The 18,448-nt window shown below is 26.7% G+C and overlaps 3 protein-coding genes across 3 annotated transcripts; all 3 read right to left on the reverse strand.

Annotated features, from left to right (window-relative positions):
- Window positions 1-697: 697 nt before the first annotated feature.
- LOC112717902 (glycosyl hydrolase 5 family protein) lies at window positions 698-2,542 on the reverse strand. Its single transcript, XM_025769824.2, has 2 exons — window positions 1,942-2,542; window positions 698-1,143 (listed from the first exon to the last, which is right to left on the reverse strand). Exons 1-2 carry the CDS (start codon window positions 2,540-2,542, stop codon window positions 698-700), a joined length of 1,047 nt encoding a protein of 348 aa, XP_025625609.1.
- Window positions 2,543-3,286: 744 nt separating this feature from the next.
- LOC112717903 (glycosyl hydrolase 5 family protein-like) lies at window positions 3,287-4,218 on the reverse strand. Its single transcript, XM_025769825.3, has one exon. It carries the CDS (start codon window positions 4,076-4,078, stop codon window positions 3,299-3,301), a length of 780 nt encoding a protein of 259 aa, XP_025625610.2. The 5' UTR covers window positions 4,079-4,218; the 3' UTR covers window positions 3,287-3,298.
- Window positions 4,219-4,338: 120 nt separating this feature from the next.
- On the reverse strand, window positions 4,339-17,613 carry LOC112716328 (ABC transporter B family member 15). Its single transcript, XM_025768215.3, has 9 exons — window positions 17,100-17,613; window positions 16,224-16,278; window positions 15,757-15,935; window positions 14,752-15,209; window positions 13,619-14,159; window positions 9,073-9,623; window positions 7,612-7,984; window positions 6,064-6,632; window positions 4,339-5,413 (listed from the first exon to the last, which is right to left on the reverse strand). Exons 1-9 carry the CDS (start codon window positions 17,358-17,360, stop codon window positions 4,561-4,563), a joined length of 3,840 nt encoding a protein of 1,279 aa, XP_025624000.1. The 5' UTR covers window positions 17,361-17,613; the 3' UTR covers window positions 4,339-4,560.
- Window positions 17,614-18,448: the final 835 nt, after the last annotated feature.

Below are 18,448 nucleotides of genomic sequence, written 5' to 3' on the forward strand. Positions count from 1 at the left end.
TGTAAAATTATAAAAGTTTAAATTTTATTAACTTATAAATTATTAAATTTAAATATTTAAAATTATATATTAAATTTTTAATAATTATATTTTATATTTAATTAAATCAGTTAAATCTTAATTGAATTTTAATTAAACCACTAAATTATTGAACCAATTTTTCTACCGATTCATTTACCGGTTAAATTCTTGCAACCACTTTATAATGTTCCACTAATTTTTGTTTGAATAAAATATTTTTTCACCACCAAACGTGTCTAATTTCTGTGTCTATATACATTAGTAATTTGTATGTAAGTACTGGCCTATCTTTATAAGAAAAATTACAATCCACACTACCTTAGTGCTAATTAAGAAAAAGATTTAGCGCTCAAAAAACACTTCTCTTTAGAAAAGAAGAGTGAAGAAAAAGACTATTAATCCTACAGTTTGACCAAACTTTCGGACAAGGCTTTGACTCTTGCATAGTTTTGAAGCATATGAAGATGTCTTTATATTCCTGTCCCTCATTTTGGGTTGGGAGTAGAACATGGCTTGTGTGGAAGGTTGAACCTGAAATCACAATCATTAACCATCACATAACTGTGAAAAGAATGAGAAAAACAAAAAATCCAATGCATTGAATTGAATTACATACTATATATTAAAATGGAGTATGCTATTATATATGTAAATAAATTCAAGCAAAAAATCAAAACTATACGTTATTATTGGTGGGAACAAGCTGGAACCATTGACTTTGTGGATTGTTTAAACAAGTAGAATCATCATCATCTTCTATGCATATACATTTTGAGGTCAAAATTGTGGGTGAGTTTGAATCCTTTTGCAAACACAAGTATTCCCCATCACTTTGAATATTTGTTGTGGCCAAATGAAGCTTGGAACGTGATACAAACATCCAAGAACTATTCTTGCTTTTACAATCATTTGAGAGTGTGACTGGAAATCCTTCACCATTTGAAGTTAGGCACTTGTTAGTTTTTACTAAATTGATATTACCCCCATCTCCATCATGAATCCATCTATCTTTTGTTTCACAGCTACTCACTTCAAGTTCATTCCTTCCATTCACTTTTACACATTGACCACTTAAAGGGTAATACAAGATAGATTCATTATTGGAGACCTTAGAAGTAGGATCTACATTATTAACAAAGATGAGGTTAGAGGTTATTAGTGCATATTTGTTTTTTTTTTTTTTTATCTTGTGTTTGTTTAAAGTTTGAATTTTTTTTTTTTTTAGAAATAACTTAGTTTTAAGAATTTTTTTAAAATTCTATTCTCATTGAAAAAGGTGGGTATTTAATATTATTATATCAAGAGAATAAAAATAAAAATTAAGATACGAATTACTATTATCAAAGAACTCTTCCTTGTATTGATATATTATTGGGGTTGTTTTGGAAATAAAAATCTATTTTCATAAATATATGATGAAACAAAAGTATCTTAATTTAATATTTGGAATATTAAAAACAATTCATAACTATTTGTAACACTAAAAAAATAAAGTTGTGCTTGATTAGCATTTTTATTTTCTTTCTTCATTTTCAATATCTTTTATTTTTTAGAATTTTGTTAAAAAAAAAACAGTAAAAACAATTATAATTTTCATACAAATAAAAGAATTAATCTATCACTTTTTTTTAAATAGTATGAGGCAAATTTATGATATTAACAAATCTCTTAAAAAAATTTATTCTACATATTTTTGTTAGAGACAAAATCAAAGATAAATAAACTAATGAAATGACATTCTATATATGTTTCTATACGATGAAAACTCAAGTGAAATTAATTTCATGTGAAGTTAATAGTTGAGAGTCGTTAAATGATTTGACAGCTTTGACTAAATTATTGTCTAACGACTCTCAATTATTAATTTCACATAAAATAAAATTAATAGGCAACGTTTCTATATAACTCAAAAAAGTTTACCTTGAATCTTCCTTATCAAAAGTTGGAACTTCTCATTGAAATTTGGGTATCTAAGATGAGTCCAAGAGGAATCCATTAACCCAAAATTCTCATCAACTTGAGCTTTATCATCTCTTAGGTAATAGCTACCTTGAAATGCCCACAAGCCCCAATCCAAGTCATTCCCAACTAGGTAGGTTTGAAGGCAAGTCAAGAAATTATTGTCTTCTTCATTAGAACCACTTTCATCAAATCCAAACTCACTAAAGATTATAGGAGCTGCATCACTACCACTTCTTAGAAACCCTACTTGATTATCCAATGCTTCAAGACTATTAGCACAAATCTTGTTTAATGGTTGCATAGTCCAAGTTTCTTTCAAGTTGAGTATTCCAACCCCAGACCAAGAATACAAATGTGTCTCATACACCAATTTTTTCCCTATGTTTAACTTAAGAGGTTTTCTCTTTAGAAAATGAAACTCTGTATCATAATTCAAACCTGACACAACCACCAGTACCTGTGGATTTGCCTTGTGAATTGTTTTTGCTCCTTCACTCATGTAATGGTACCAATCTCCCTTATTTTGCCTTGGACCATGCAATTCATTCCTCAAGCTCATTGCCACCACCTATTTTTAAACCCAAAAAAAAAAAAAACCTAGGATCAAATAGTTGTGTCAATATCCCCATTAAAAAAAAAAATCGTATAATTAGATATCTTTTAAATATTATTTTTTATTCAGTAGATATCTTTTAAATATTATTTTTTATTCGGTCTTTAGAAGAAAGAGAAAATAAAAAACAAGTAATTTTTTAATTTTTTGAACAATTAGTATGTGAAAGTGGGTATTTAAATCAATTAAATAATAATAAATTTTTAAAAAGACTGATTAAAAGTTACAAATTAAAGGATAACTAGCATTTCTAAAAAAAAATTATGTCAATATCATTCAAATCAATTAAAAGAAACTAAAAATATTAAGTGTACATATTAGAGTGTGGGACACCGTCAACCTATGTATTTTATTAAAATTAGCTGACAATGTCTCCAAAATAATTTGATAAAATTTTAAAAATATTTTTAGATATTTACTTATTTCCATTTAATCCTAAAAATAGAAAAAAATTTATATAAAATTTTAAGTTATGTTTTGTCTTATCTTATTTTTATTTTTAGTTACCTGATGAATTTTTTCGAATCTCTCCTTGTCAACTAAAGTAGGTCGAAGTCAGCAAAGTGTCTCATACCCTATATGTACAAATAATACAACTTGTTAAAAAAAGAAGAAAATGATAATGTCGCTCCCTTTAAATTAGATATATATTTTATCTTTTTCTAAAACTATCCACAATCTTTATGAATATGACAAAAAATATCAGAAAAAGTTGATATAACAAATAAAAATCGATGATAGTTTTAAAGAAAGATAAAAAAAAATATAATTAAAAAGTGGCGTTATTAATTTAGGAGTAACATTATCGTTTCCCAAAATAGAAACAGAGAAAAAAAAGTATATGAATTTCGTACATACAACAGAATTTCCAGCATAGTGTTTGCCTACTAAACTAAGGCCTTGCATCCATTCCAAAGGATCAAAATATTTATCATAAAAGAACCCATTTCCATCATCATCATTGCAACACCATTTTGCCTTGCTAACATGATTATCAAGCAACACCATCACATTTTGATCTCCAAGTTCCTTAACCAATGTATCAAAGACTTGTATGTGAGTCATCTTCAACAAAGAAGGATTTGATTTTGAAATCCCTTTAACAACCTCTTTATGTATTCTTAAATCTCTCAACGTGTCTTCAACAACATTATTCTCGTAACGTGTCCACATGTAAATTGCATAGGTGAGGCGAACACAATTGAATCTTTGATTAACCAATTGAGAAACAAGATCCTTTAATGGCTTCTTGTTAAGTCCTTCTGGTAACATTGGTTCAAGGTGCCCTGCCCAATTTCCACAAACTAGTTTGGACCGTTGCTTTGTGGATTCATCAATGATCCATCTATTTTGTGTTGAAAGAGGATAACCATTAGAATATGATGATGTTAGAATAGAGTAATAAACAAGAACAAGAACTACATTTGAAATTTTACCCAACATTTTTTTTTTGGGTCTTCTTTTGGAAGAGAAACGTGACATATTGCTTATGGAGTGGTTATATAGAAAGTTTCTATGAAGACATGAATGAATGTACTATCTTTTCTCACAATCTTTGTTCTTACTACATTTTAGGAACTATACACAAATAGATTGAGGTATGTTATTCAACAAAGATTATATAGCATGTGGCACTTTGTAGTTTGTATCTTACTATTTATAAGTAAATGACTCTGTTGTTTTTTTTTGTGTGTAAACTTAAAAGAAAAAAAAAAGTAAGAAAAATTTGCACCAAGTTTCTATTGATTGATAAAGGTACATGCATGCATTGATAATTATAATTATAGTTATATATATACATTTAACCATGAATGGCGTAAGATATAAATATTCTTACAAGTGGCTAATACTATAACACAACTTGATCAGTTCAAGTGCCATCTTTGTGTACTTTGCACCTATCACCCACAATAGCCCTATATTGACCATTGACCATTGACCATTGACTTTGACTTTTTGATTAACTAGCTAATTTCACCAACATTATTATTACTATTATTAGTGTTGGTTGGTCTTGTTTGTTGCAGACTCACAAGAGAGTAATAAGCACCACTTGGGCCTTTACCCAACAATGATGAATGAGTCCCTTTTTCCACAAGCTTCCCTTTATCCAAAACAGCAATGACATCACAATTCTGAATTGTGCTTAACCTATGAGCAACAACCACACTTGTTCTTCCAACCATAACCCTCTCCAATGCACCTTGCACTAGCTTCTCTGATTGGCTATCAAGTGCACTTGTTGCCTCATCCAATAGCAAAACTTCTGGATTTTTCAGAATTGCCCTTGCAATTGCAATTCTTTGCTTTTGACCCCCTGACAATTGAACCCCTCTATCACCACAATATGTGTCATACCCATCTTTCAAACTTGCAATAAATTCATGTGCATTTGCTACCCTTGCTGCTTCTATAATCTCACTTTCACTCACAACTTTGTCATCATTTTCACAAGCTCCATAAGCAATGTTCTCCTTTATGGTGCCACCAAATAGAGTTGGCTCTTGGCTCACTAGTGCAATGTGGTTCCTTAGTGACCTTAGGTTATATGATTTAATGTCTCTACCATCTATGATCACTTGTCCTTTCATTGGCTCATAGAACCTCTCAATTAGACCCAATATTGTTGATTTGCCTGAACCACTTTGGCCCACTAGTGCTGTTGATTTCCCTGCATCAATTTGCATTGAGAACCCTTCGAATATCATCACGTTGGGCCTAGCTGGGTATGCGAAATGGACATCTTTTAGTTCCATCTGGCCCGTTAATTTTTCCGCCTTGTACCCTTCTGGGTCATCGGGCTCAATCTTAGTGTACCTGTGCTCATATCGCAAAATAATTAACCCAAAAAGTGTGACCAAGAAAAGTTCAAGACAAAAAAGAGTGGAAATAATTAAACAAGATTTTGTTTTTTTACAAAATTTCAAAAATAGAAATTAAAAATAAAAACAACCAGACCTTAATCTTGCAAATTTTATGGTGCATTTAGTTTGTATTTTCTATTTTTTGTTTTTATTTTATTATTTTTTAGAATTTTATAAAAAATAATAAAATTTTATTTTCTATTTTTTTTTATAAAATTTCGAAAATTAAAAACACTAAACAAAATCAAACACACCTATTATGTATATAATATTAAAATATTTAGTTATATTTTTTTTGAGTAAATAATGACGTGACATGTAAATTGCTAAAATGGCAAGATGAGATAGAAGTTAATAGAACATGTGAAGCATTAATGAAAAGGATCAACGGGAATAGATCTTCTCAATTTTTTTAATAATTAAAGGAGTAAAATGTGATCTTCTATAATTAATTTTATAAGTGAAATCAAGAATAAATATGAGATAAAAAATAATGAAGGGTTAGAAATTATACTTTACACTCTCAATTTTTTTTAACAAGGATCTATACTCAAGATTGACAAGTATTAATATCAAATATTTGTGTGTTATTTAGTTATATACCTGTCTAAGATGGCAAAAACAGAGGCCACAGCATCTGAACCTTTAGCAAGGTCACTAGTCATGCTACCAGCATCGGCAATAACCCTACCCGTGCTCACCAAGATCATGAAGGTCTCAAACAGCGCCTTGGACGTTATGTATCCGTGGGCTATAAGTTTTCCACCGTACCAAAAGTCCAAGGCCCATGTACAAGACGTGAGGCTTTGGGCACAAGCAAGCCCAATTCCGGCATACCAAGATTGCCGGATGCTCTCACGTCTTGGACCCTGTTGGGCCTTCTCGAGCATCTTGAGCATCCGGTCTTGGGAAGAGAATGCAGTTATGGTTCTGAGGTTGGAGACGGCCTCGGCGGCTATCTTGCTGGTTTCGCTTTGGGCCTTGATGGCCTTGCTTGACATGCTTTGTAAAAGGACACGCCTTGTGTAGAAACATGCTATGATGATTGGTTGAACGGCTATCATAACAAGGGCGAGCCTCCATGCTATAATCAAGCCCATGGTGCATGCTATTAGAACCGCTGAGATTGTTTGAACCACTAGGGCCATTCTGTCTCCCACTAAGGACCTTACCTGAAATCATGTCAAAGTGAAACATCATGAATAAAAGAAGAAGATAATGCTTGGCCAGTCAGAACAGAAAATATAGTGGACCAAAAAAAACAAAAGAAAGATAATGAGGCAATAAAATAAAGATGAATTTTTTAGTGTCTACAAATTTTCTGTTTAATTTGTCCAAAAATAGAGATGGAATAAAATGAGATCCACTTTTTTATTTTTAAATTTTATGAGTAAATATTAAATATCATAGAGGACACCTAAACTAAAAGTTTAGTTTTGATAATATATGTTACAGTAAAATAATTATTTTTACTAATATAATAATAATAATATATAATTGGACACATGTATACTGCACATCAAAATTAAATTTAATGGAATGACAAGAAGAAATGATTGATAATGTAACATTATGGATCATGAATCGGTGCATGTTTAAAAAGACATTATGACCCAACAAAAATAATAGAGAAATGTTACTTGGATCTTTGCTTCATACCTAAAAAAAGTTCATATGACAAAAGAAGAGAAAAGTATGAATAAGTAGCCCCACAAGTCAAAAAATAAAAATGAATATAACTATATATGTTGTCCTTTGAAATTAAATTAAATTGGACTACTAAAAATAAATAGGTGATGTATAATATAAGTTTAATTTTGATATATTGAAAATATTGTATACAGTTATATAATTATAATTATAATTATTTTTTTATGATTATTTAAGTGGTCAATATAAAAAATTGTATAAAATAGTTTTACACTGACGGTATATTAAAATTAAATTCTGTATAATATATCTTCTATATTACATTTTAAAAAAAAAACTATTTGTTGCATCTTTAGTTACATTTCTCTAGAGAGATATATTTTGTATATTAATTTTCCTTTTGATACTAAACTAACACATTTTTAATTACTAAATGAAAAATGTGAGATTCATCATTATCACTACCTTATCATAAACATAAGTAAGAATAATAAAACATACCACATTTGCTTCTTTGGCAAGTCTAGAACAAACTGCACCCGTTGAATTCTCATCCTGGTCAAACCAGCCTACTTCAAAAGTGAGAATCTTTGAAGGCATCCTCTCCCTAACCCTCTTTGTCAAGTACTCACCCATGTAAGCAAAGTTATAATGCTGCAACACATTCACAATTAGAGAGAACACAGCCAACCCTAGAAAACAAAGTGCGTAGATCATAGTCTTCCTCTTAATCTCATCATGGTCCGTCAGAAAATAAACGGATATCATTGACCCCATCGAGAATGCATAAATCGGTTGAACTGCACCAAATAGCACTGCACTCATACATCCCAAACATGCTTGCTTCCACTCCGGAAGGTTTAGAGCTAACAACCTACACCATAACGGACTCAAAAATTTAATTAACTATTAAAAAGAATAAATAATATAACAAAACTTTTTATATAATAAGTTTTTCTTATTGTAAAATCCACCTAAATTCTTTTGGCTTTATAAATAATTATTACTTTTAAACGCTTCTTATTAAATAAAAATTAATATATTATTTAGTAATTAAACAAATATTAATTTTTTATTTATTATATTTTATATCAATAATTTAAATTTTAAAATTAGAGTTTATGATTTATGATTTAAGAATGAGGGTGTTTTAATTTTTATTTTTTTATATTTAATAAAATATTAATTTTTAGTTAAAGAATATTATGTGTATATTAAAATTAGTTATTATGCATTTGTGTATAAATATATATATATAATTTAATTTATTTTTAATATAAATTTTATATTTTAATGTGTATTCTATATTGATAACTAATTTATATATATATATATATATATATATATATATATATATATATATATATATATATATATATATATATATATAGCATAAGTATAACTGTTTTTAGATAGTACTACACTGCTCCCTTTTATTAACATTCGACACAAATTGTTATAGAAAGTTTTTATTAGATTATTTAATTAAATGCTAATATATTAATACAAATATAACTATTGTAACAAATTAGCAATAGAGACCAAACCTAATACCTAAAAATTCTTTTAACATAAAAATAAAATAATAATAATAAATTTTGTATAACAAGAGAAAAAGAAAAATTAAACGTACATTTTATACAAAAAAAATAATTAAAAGATTAACATTTTATTATATTAATAATTAAATATCAACAATCATATTAAATATATATCAAAATTAAATATTAGTATAAAATACATATTAAAATATAAAATAAAAATTAATTATTAATATAAAATATATATTAAAATATAAAATATATATTAAAAATTAATTAAGCTATATTATGTGTAAAAAATATATAATAATTCATTTTAATATCTAATTTTAATATATAAATAATATTTTTATAATTGAAATGACCTGACAAATTATTATCTTTACATGAAATAAAAAGAGAGTGAGTATTTGTGACTGACCTGCCAAATGAAGGAACAGCAAAGTTGTTATCTTCGACTATTTCTTCTACGTCATGATCATCACCGGCACAAGAAGCCACGCGGGCAACGGAGTTTGCTGAACTGGATCGGCTGACTTGCGAGAGCCTTCGACTGCTTGTGTTATGAATATCCTTGTTGGAAATGGACGACGGATGAGTAGGAGGAGGCAAAACGACAGTGTCGTCTTGTTCATTATTATTCTTTGACGCTTGGAGGCGAACGAGGGAAGTGTAAATTCCGGCATCGTTTTGAATTAGGGTTTGGTGGGGCCCTATTTCCACGACCTTGCCGTTCTGAACGACGGCAATGAGGTCAGCATTCTGAACGGTGGAAAGGCGGTGGGCAATGATCACGGTGGTGCGGCCAACGGCGGCTTTGTCGAGGGCTTCTTGAACAACGCGCTCAGATTCGGAGTCGAGTGCGCTTGTTGCTTCGTCCAGAAGGAGGATTCTTGGTTTCTTGATTATTGCTCTTGCGATGGCGATTCTTTGTTTTTGTCCTCCTGACATTTGAACTCCTCTCTCCCCAACCTGCATCCATCACCACATGCATTTTTTTGTAATTATGCATATTTTTTAACAAAAATATGCAAAATAAAAAATCATTCACCAAATTTATCGCTATATATTTATATATAAATATATATATATATATAATTTAACTTATTTTTAATATATAATTTATATTTTAATATATTCTTTACATTAATAGTTAATTTTAGAATATTTTAGCATGGTTGTTTTGTTAATAAATTTTTAAAATACATATTAACTATAGAAAAATATTATATATATAATTTTTTTGTAAATTAAATCTAATTAAATTAAATAATAAAAAATAAATGATGAGTGAATGAATAAGAGTGATAATATAATAATAGTTTTTGTTGATGTTATATCAATTTATTAAAATTTAATTAATAAAAAAACTTATACATATAATACTATTTTTAAATATATTTGATAATATTCTAATATTTTTTCGAAAAAGTATTCTTAAGTTAATATATATATATATATATATATAGTTTAGAATGAACACAAATATGTTATAAAATTTTAGTATACTTTTTTTACGAATATTATAGTTTACAAAAAGACTATTTATGCCTTAAAATTAATTATTATATATTTATAATTTAATGTATGTGTATTTTATATTTAAATGTATATTTTATATTAATAACTAATTTTAGTAGTTAATATTGGTATATATCTAATATAATTATATAATTTATAAGTACTAATATACTAATATAGAATATAGATTTTAACGTGCCTATTAGTCAGTTTTAATAAATTAAATATAAATAATAATAAGAAATGTGAAGTATGTTATTTTTTCTTTTCAATAATTGAAATAGATATTGGTTGTTTGGGAAGGTGAACGCTGCCGTAAAGGAGATATCTGAGGAAGGTTATTACGTCCAGCAATTATAAAACTGGAATTTGTTGTTATCATCATGATCATGATTTGTTTAAATAATAATAATAATATTGTTATTAGGAGGACGAAACTTAATTAATTAATCAAGCAGCTTCTGACAAATCATATAGTTAGAGAATATCTGCGACAAGGGTTAATACTTTTTTTTTAAAGTCAAACTTATTTTTTTAAACAGAAAATAAACATGTGTAAAGCAAAAATAACTAAAATTTAATTTGGTAAAATTTTTATTTGTTAAAAATAATTGATAAAAGTCAGCCTTTAAAAGTTTGCTTTTTAAAAATTGTAGTATTTATTTGTGTTTGGTAAATTAAATTAAAAATAACTTTTAATAAGTATAAGTAATAATAAGTACGTTTAGTAAAATAATTTTTAAATTTTAAAAAGATTATAATAGACATTAATTATTGTTGGAATTAAATTTGAATATTAATTAATGTACGAAATTATATTAAACTTTTTAATTTTAATAATCACAACCAACTTTAAAAAACTTCTCTTTAAGTGATTTCAAAAGTACTCATAATTTTTAAAAGTTACAAATATAAGTACATGGACTTTTTATTTATCAAACAAAAAACAAAGTGTTTATATTTTTGAATGCACAAACATCTTTTTAAAAAATTTTATTAGATTATTATTTTAATTGAAAAATATATTTAAATAAGTTTTTTATTCAATTTTAAATTTATTTTTAGATTTTTTTAAAAATTTTATTAAAAAATAAATTATTTTCTAAAAAAACTATGTTTAAAAAAAATAAAAATAAAAGATATTTTTAATATTTATTTTTTTAAAAAAATCTATCTAAATGTAAAATAATTTTGTCTATTAAAAAATAAAAATAAATATTTTTAAAAAAATCAATTCAATCTGACTTTAAATTAATTGAACTAATACATTTTTTTAAAGTAAAATATTAACTAAGGGTGTTTTTGATATTTTTACTATTTTATATTTAAAAAATTAGTTAGTTTAGTTAGTTTAATTATGTTTTATTTTAAAAAATATCAAATTTGATAACAACGAAAAACTTTAATAGCAGATATCATATTATTATTGGTTGACTTTTTTAGCTTTATCTAAAAATTTGTTATATGTATATACAAGACAATTTGAATCTTAACATTTATTTAAATGTATAAGTCAATTATTAAACAACCCAAATTAATTTTCTCATAGTCACCAAAAAAAAAATTAATTTTCTCATTGTTTTATTATAATACTTCTTCTGAAAACATTTTACTCTATTTCATTTGCGAATTATTTCTTTCGTAATTTTATTTAATTTTAATTTAAAATTTGACGCCCGAGCGAAGTCAACCACTGATATCCTCTTATATTTTGCTTGAGGAGCCGGACTACCAATGAATATATATTTTCCATTTGTCTTCTATTGTTCCACGTTGATGATATCAATATTATTTAAGAATTCGATTAAAAATAAAACTATTATAATAATGACTCATATGAATAGACAAATGTTTGTACTTTTTTATTGGTTTTTTTATAGTCGGTGTGTGTGTACTACTTGTAATAGAAAATCTCACTCCGTTTCTTTAATTATTGATTGTCTTAGGATTTTCCTACATAAAAAATATTCTTTGAATTTTATTAATATAAGTATACTAAAAATATTCATTGAGGTTTCTAAAGTAAAAATTTTTTATTAAAAATAAAATCAAACTTCTAAAAATTTATTTAGGTAAATTTTTGCAAAAAGATCTTTTTTTTTTCAAATAATTCTTTTAAAAGACCTTTAAAAAAATTAATTTTATATTTGTATATTTTATATAAATCTTTTTTCTAATAATTATATTGGATACAACAATAACAATATAAAAATACTTTTTAATTTGTTTATTATATTGAAAATAATTTTTTTAAGTAAACAACTTTAAAAAAATATGTAAATTATAAATTTAAAAAATATTTTATTAGTATTTTTATTTTTACTATTAAAATTTTATTAAACATATTAAAAAATAAAAAAATCATTAAAGTTTTTTAACAATTTAATGACATCCAAACAAACTCTAATACATTGATTATACTAAAAATTTCAAAACTTTTATTATATTAATAGAAACTTTTTAAAAAACAGTTTCTTAATTGTTATCTATTAAAACCTTGTTTTCTTTTATTTTTTTTCTAAAATAATTATCTGCTACTATATATACATACTATTAAACTTGGATCATGGTCGATGAGCTGTAGTGAGATGTAAGATATTGCTTTGAAAAATTAAAGATGCTATTCGGTAATAGTTTGACTGCATAATTGAGAAAGAGATGCCGGCCATTTATGGAATTTGATTCTTAAAAATTAAAATAGAAAGTGGCAATTTACAATTTACAATTTTTAGGATCGCACATTGGAAGAAAGATGAAGTGCTTTTTGTGCGTGGACCACCAAATAAATTATTACTTGGTATATTTTTTGCTGTTTTTCTTACAAAATTGTTAGTTGTTATAATCATATTATTATTATTACAGCATGGAATTGAATATGGGATATCATTAAAGCAAAGAATTATTTGTGAAACACACACACACACTATTAAATGTCGTCATCGTCATGGATTTATGGCATCAACTTCAAATTAAACATGTGGGCAAATTAAAAAGTAAATAAATTCTAAAATAATTTTGTGGGTATATATATGTTTTATTTTTTGTGAAAATGATTTTAAGATATCTCTATCATGCTTCTTAAGACTTGAATTATTTGGTCTACAGCAATGATCTGAAGTATATGATGCATTAATAATTTAGTAGACAAAAACACAAAACGAAAGAGAGAATATGAGCATATATATGTACAACTACATACTTATTTTTAAATATATAACACAATTTTAAATATTATAAATAAAATTAAATAGTTAGCATGCAATGTTTTTAAAATACGATTAAATCTGCCTAAGAGTTAAAACTTTTGTGTTTATTATTTGATAGAGTGAAATAAATTAAATTAACATAATATAAAAGTTTCTTGTATATTTTAGAAGTATATTTAATGTGTTTTCTAAAATTAATTATAGCTACATAATAGTTTCATTAAAAAAAAAATTACTGACCTGGGTATCATATCCCTGTGGCAATTGTGAGATGAAATTATGAGCATTGGAGGCTTTTGCAGCTTCCACAATCTCTTGCTCAGATGCATCTTCTCTCCCAAACAGAATATTCTCTTTTATACTTGTTGCAAATAGTGCTGGCTCTTGACTAACCAAACCCATTTGAGATCTTAGCCATTTTAATTGCATCTTCATAATTGGCACCCCATCAAGCCTTATCTCACCTCCTATTGGGTCATAGAACCTTTGCAACAATGATATCACCGTCGATTTCCCCGACCCGGACCCTCCCACTAGGGCTACAGTTTTCCCGGCCGGAATCTTCAGGGAAAAGTCGGATAGTATCATGTTGTCCGGCCTCGACGGGTATGCGAATTCAACATGATCCAATTCGACTTCTCCTAAGACGTTTTCGAGAATCTCTCCTACCATGTTGTCCGAATCAATCTTTGGAATTCGTTTTATAACCTCCATGATTCGTTCTCCTGCAGTAATTGCTTCTGAGAAGTACTTAACATTGGATAGACCGGCACCTAACGCCCTGATTCACCAAAAAAAGGGGTTAGAAATGATAAAGTTTGAAAAATTTTTCTTCACCGCTAATTTTGTTTATTGTATAAATTTTTTTGTGGAAACTCAAATGTAGTCAACTTCGTATACTTCACGTGCTGAGTTTTACCAAAATTTTTACAAACTCATCTATAATATGAGTTTGTAAAAAAAATTATTAAATTGGTATTTATATAAAAATAGTGTCTACTCACTTAAAGATATCTTTATCTAAAAAATATTAGTTGAAAACTATTAAATGATAATTTAGTCAAATATATCAAATCATCTAACGATTTTTATCTATAATTTTTATACGAAGACAACTACATGTAAGTAATCACTCATAAAAAATTTTCATAAAAATAAAATGATTATTCCAAGACTACATCTTCATATGAAAACAATACTGCAACTTATTAAATTGTTTGATATATTTGACAAAATTATCTATCATCTTTATATGAAGATATCTTTATAGAAGTAGTCACCTAAAAATAAATAATGTCATATTTAAATTAAAGTGCATCTAAAATGAAAGCATATGAAGAAATGGAAAGAGAGAAAGGGAGAAGTATAATTACAATCCACCAAGAGCAATAGCAGCACCAACAGCAAAAACAGTGCCACCTTGAGCAGCATGGTACATAACCAACCTGCTACCATAATAAGACATAAAAGACCAAATTGCAAAGACAACACCATTGCTTCCAATAGCTAACCCTTTAGCCAACCCTTGTTTCAAACCCAACCTAACAGAACCTTGTAGAGCATCAGAGAAAGCACCTATTGTCTTGTTCTCTCCCACAAAAGAATACACTGTTCTTATTGATGATATTGCTTGCTCTGCCACTGTCCCTGCTTGATTATACTCTTCTCTTATTTTTCTTGCTAACCCCATTAATGTTCTTCCATACATTAAGCCTGGGATCACTAGCAACACCACAAATGGGAACCCCACTATTGCTAGTCTCCATAGTAATGCAAATGCCACTATGTAGCTCCCAATAAACATTGATGCATTCATCAAGAAATTTGGAACCTACATAGGTTTCAAAAATTGCAAGCAACGAAAAATAAATTTATAAATCATGATATATTATTAGAGTTTTAATGACAAAAAAAAAAGACTCTTATATAAAAAAATATTAAAAATCAAACTATTTATATATTTATTTCTTTGTATCCACTTAAATTCACTATAACTTTTTTTTAATAAGTATCATCACAACTATAAATCACTAATTTCATGGAATTAAAATTAAATCTTATTTTATCCTAATAACAATAGAAAAAGTATAGGGTACTAATATATTATCTAATATATTATCTGTTAATTTATTGTCTAACTATAATTAATTATTATATTTTAAACATATATATAAAGAGACACATTTAAAAAATATATCTATAAAGACACTTTTATTAGACATAGCAATAAAAAAGATATTTTTATTAGACACATCTAAAAAGACATTTCTGTTAAACATATTTATAAATAAGAATTAACAGAAATTGATAAAAATACTGTTGGTAACTTAGTGGAATTGATAACAATAATAATATATTTTTTTTTTCTTAATTCGTACCTTTTCACTAAGACAATCTTGAATTACAAGGCTATCATTGGAGACACTGGTGATGACCTCTGAAGTGCTTGTAACATGCAAATCAAAGTATGCCACTTCTTGTCTTAGTACTGCCTTTAAATATCTGCCTCTCATTCTTGTTGCTTGTCTTTCACCTGTTCTTGTCCAACAATAACCCTCTGCAAATAAAGTAATAAGATGAATACTATGGTGTTTTTAAGATCGTACCTAATTTACTAAAAAGTATAAATAGATAATATTTAATAAATTTTAAATATTTTATTTTTTACCTTTAAAAATAAGTTAGACAATTTAGATAGAATTACACAATAATTCCTAGAATAATAATAATTTATTATTTACTTTTCTGTATGTTGTACCGTTATGTGTGAAGACAAAAATAAAAGTTATTTTTTAAAAAAAAATTATAAATTAAACAATAGAAAATAATAGCAAATAAAACTCACCCAAGAAGCAAGCAACAAAAGACCCACATGCCAAATATAACAAAGCCACTGCATTCTGCATCACAGATCAACAAATTAAAATCAACCCAATAAAAATAACTATTGTTAGTTTAGATAAAATAGCAAATACAAAAAATAATGTAAATTATTTGTTGTTTGAATATAAGATTAATTTTTTAGTGATTTATAATTGGGCCATCATGAAAAAATGTTAACCACAGAAAAATTTTAGAAAAAAAAAATAACATAACAAAAAATGATATGACACTATTTAATAATCCAAAATTTTTAGACATAAAGTTTTGCGAGAGTTTTTGTTTTATAAATTCTTCACTTTTTCTTTATTCTTTTTGATGTAAGATTTCTTCTCGACTTGCACTTGCTATTCAACAAATTACTTTAACCAAATTAACATCAATTATTTTAAATAGATAGAATATTATTTAATCTGCACCATATGAGCGTGTCTTGTGGGAGTTATATCTGTCTCTCACTTTATAGCATATATAATTATATATATGCTAATCATTAAACTATACACATAAGGAAAAGAAAAGAAAAGAAGATAGAAAAACAACTCTGAAGTTTGAACTTTTCGTATATATTGCTTGAGAGAGAAGATAATCAACTAAATAATTAATATTTTTTAAAAAGAAATCGTCTACATCCTTCATCTATCTCCAAGCCATAGTTGTTAATTCAAAGTTCAGACCATAATGGTTTTGGAGTTCTAAATCAAGGATAATCTTAATTATAAACATACATTAATAATAATAATAATAATAATAATAATAATAATAATAATAATAATAATAATAATAATAATAATAATAATAATAATAATAATAATAATAATAATAATAATAATAATAATACCTTGTTTATGTTATGAGTGAAACCACCACCTCCTTCAAGATTAGAAAAACTTCCAAGGTTGTTCATCATCTTGCTAGTGATGAACAAGACCAGAGGTGTGGTTAATCCATCTCCAATTGCCCCCAACAAACCAAAGAGCATGAAAAACCAGTCTTTGGTATCTGCATGCATGAAAATTGAACTTATTGACCCATTCTTTTTCTTCTTCTTCCTACTACTAACCATGGCACCAACACTATTATCATTATTATCCACATCCATCACAAAAAAAAAATAAATACACAGTAGAAGAGAGTGAGCACTATAATACTACTACTACTACCAATAATAATAGTAGTAGTGATTATTAAGCACTTTGGGCAATTGATATTTGCAATGTTATGGTGAGAATTTATAGGAATTTTGAGTGAGTGCTTTGAGGGGTATATATGGCATATGGTATGTGGTGGGGGCAAATTAACAGAACAATTTTGGTCAGGGATAAGTGGGTGATTCCTTGATACTATATATATATATATATATATATATATATATATATATATATCATGTGAAGGGGGTTTATTATATATTTTATTAATTATATTAGATTATTTAGATATATGCTAAAACTAGCTACTAATTAATTTAGTGATTGATTTTTAACATAATAATAATAATAATAATAATAATAATAATAATAATAATAATAATAAGAGTAAATATTTTTTCCGGTTCTTAACCATTTATCCAATAGACTTTACACCTTTTAAAAAATTTAAAATCTCAAATCGGTCCCTATCTATTTTGATATATGTACGTTTCAGTTCCTGATTAGGGATCAGAAAGGACATTTATTCAAAATAGATAGGAACTATAACGTACATATATCAAAGTAGATAGAGACCGATTTGAAGTTTTAAATTTCTTAAGGGGTGAAAATTCATCGGATAAATGGTTAGAGATCGAAAAAGACATTTATTCTAATAATAATAATAATAATAATAATGTAGAGGATATATGTGAAGAGGGGATCTAATGACAACCTTATGTTTAATTTGACTTTGTAATAATCACTAGAAAATAAATGAATTTAGTTCTAAAAATGATAAATACTAATTGTTGTTGCTGGATAAGATGAAAATTAGATTAAGGATGTTTAGTATTGTGTATGATAATTAATTTTTATTTACTTATAATAAGTATTTTAATAGATAGGACAACTTACTTAACGAAGTAATAACATTCCATTTTAATAATGGGGTTTTATCTTTCTTTCTTTTTTTCAATAAAATTCTTGACTTAATTAATAAAATTGATAAAAAAAAAGATTTTTTCTTAAAATAGTATATACAAAAGCAAAAGCGTCACTA

Source organism: Arachis hypogaea, chromosome 10 (assembly GCF_003086295.3).
Source record: "Arachis hypogaea cultivar Tifrunner chromosome 10, arahy.Tifrunner.gnm2.J5K5, whole genome shotgun sequence".
Lineage (NCBI taxonomy): Eukaryota > Viridiplantae > Streptophyta > Magnoliopsida > Fabales > Fabaceae > Arachis > Arachis hypogaea.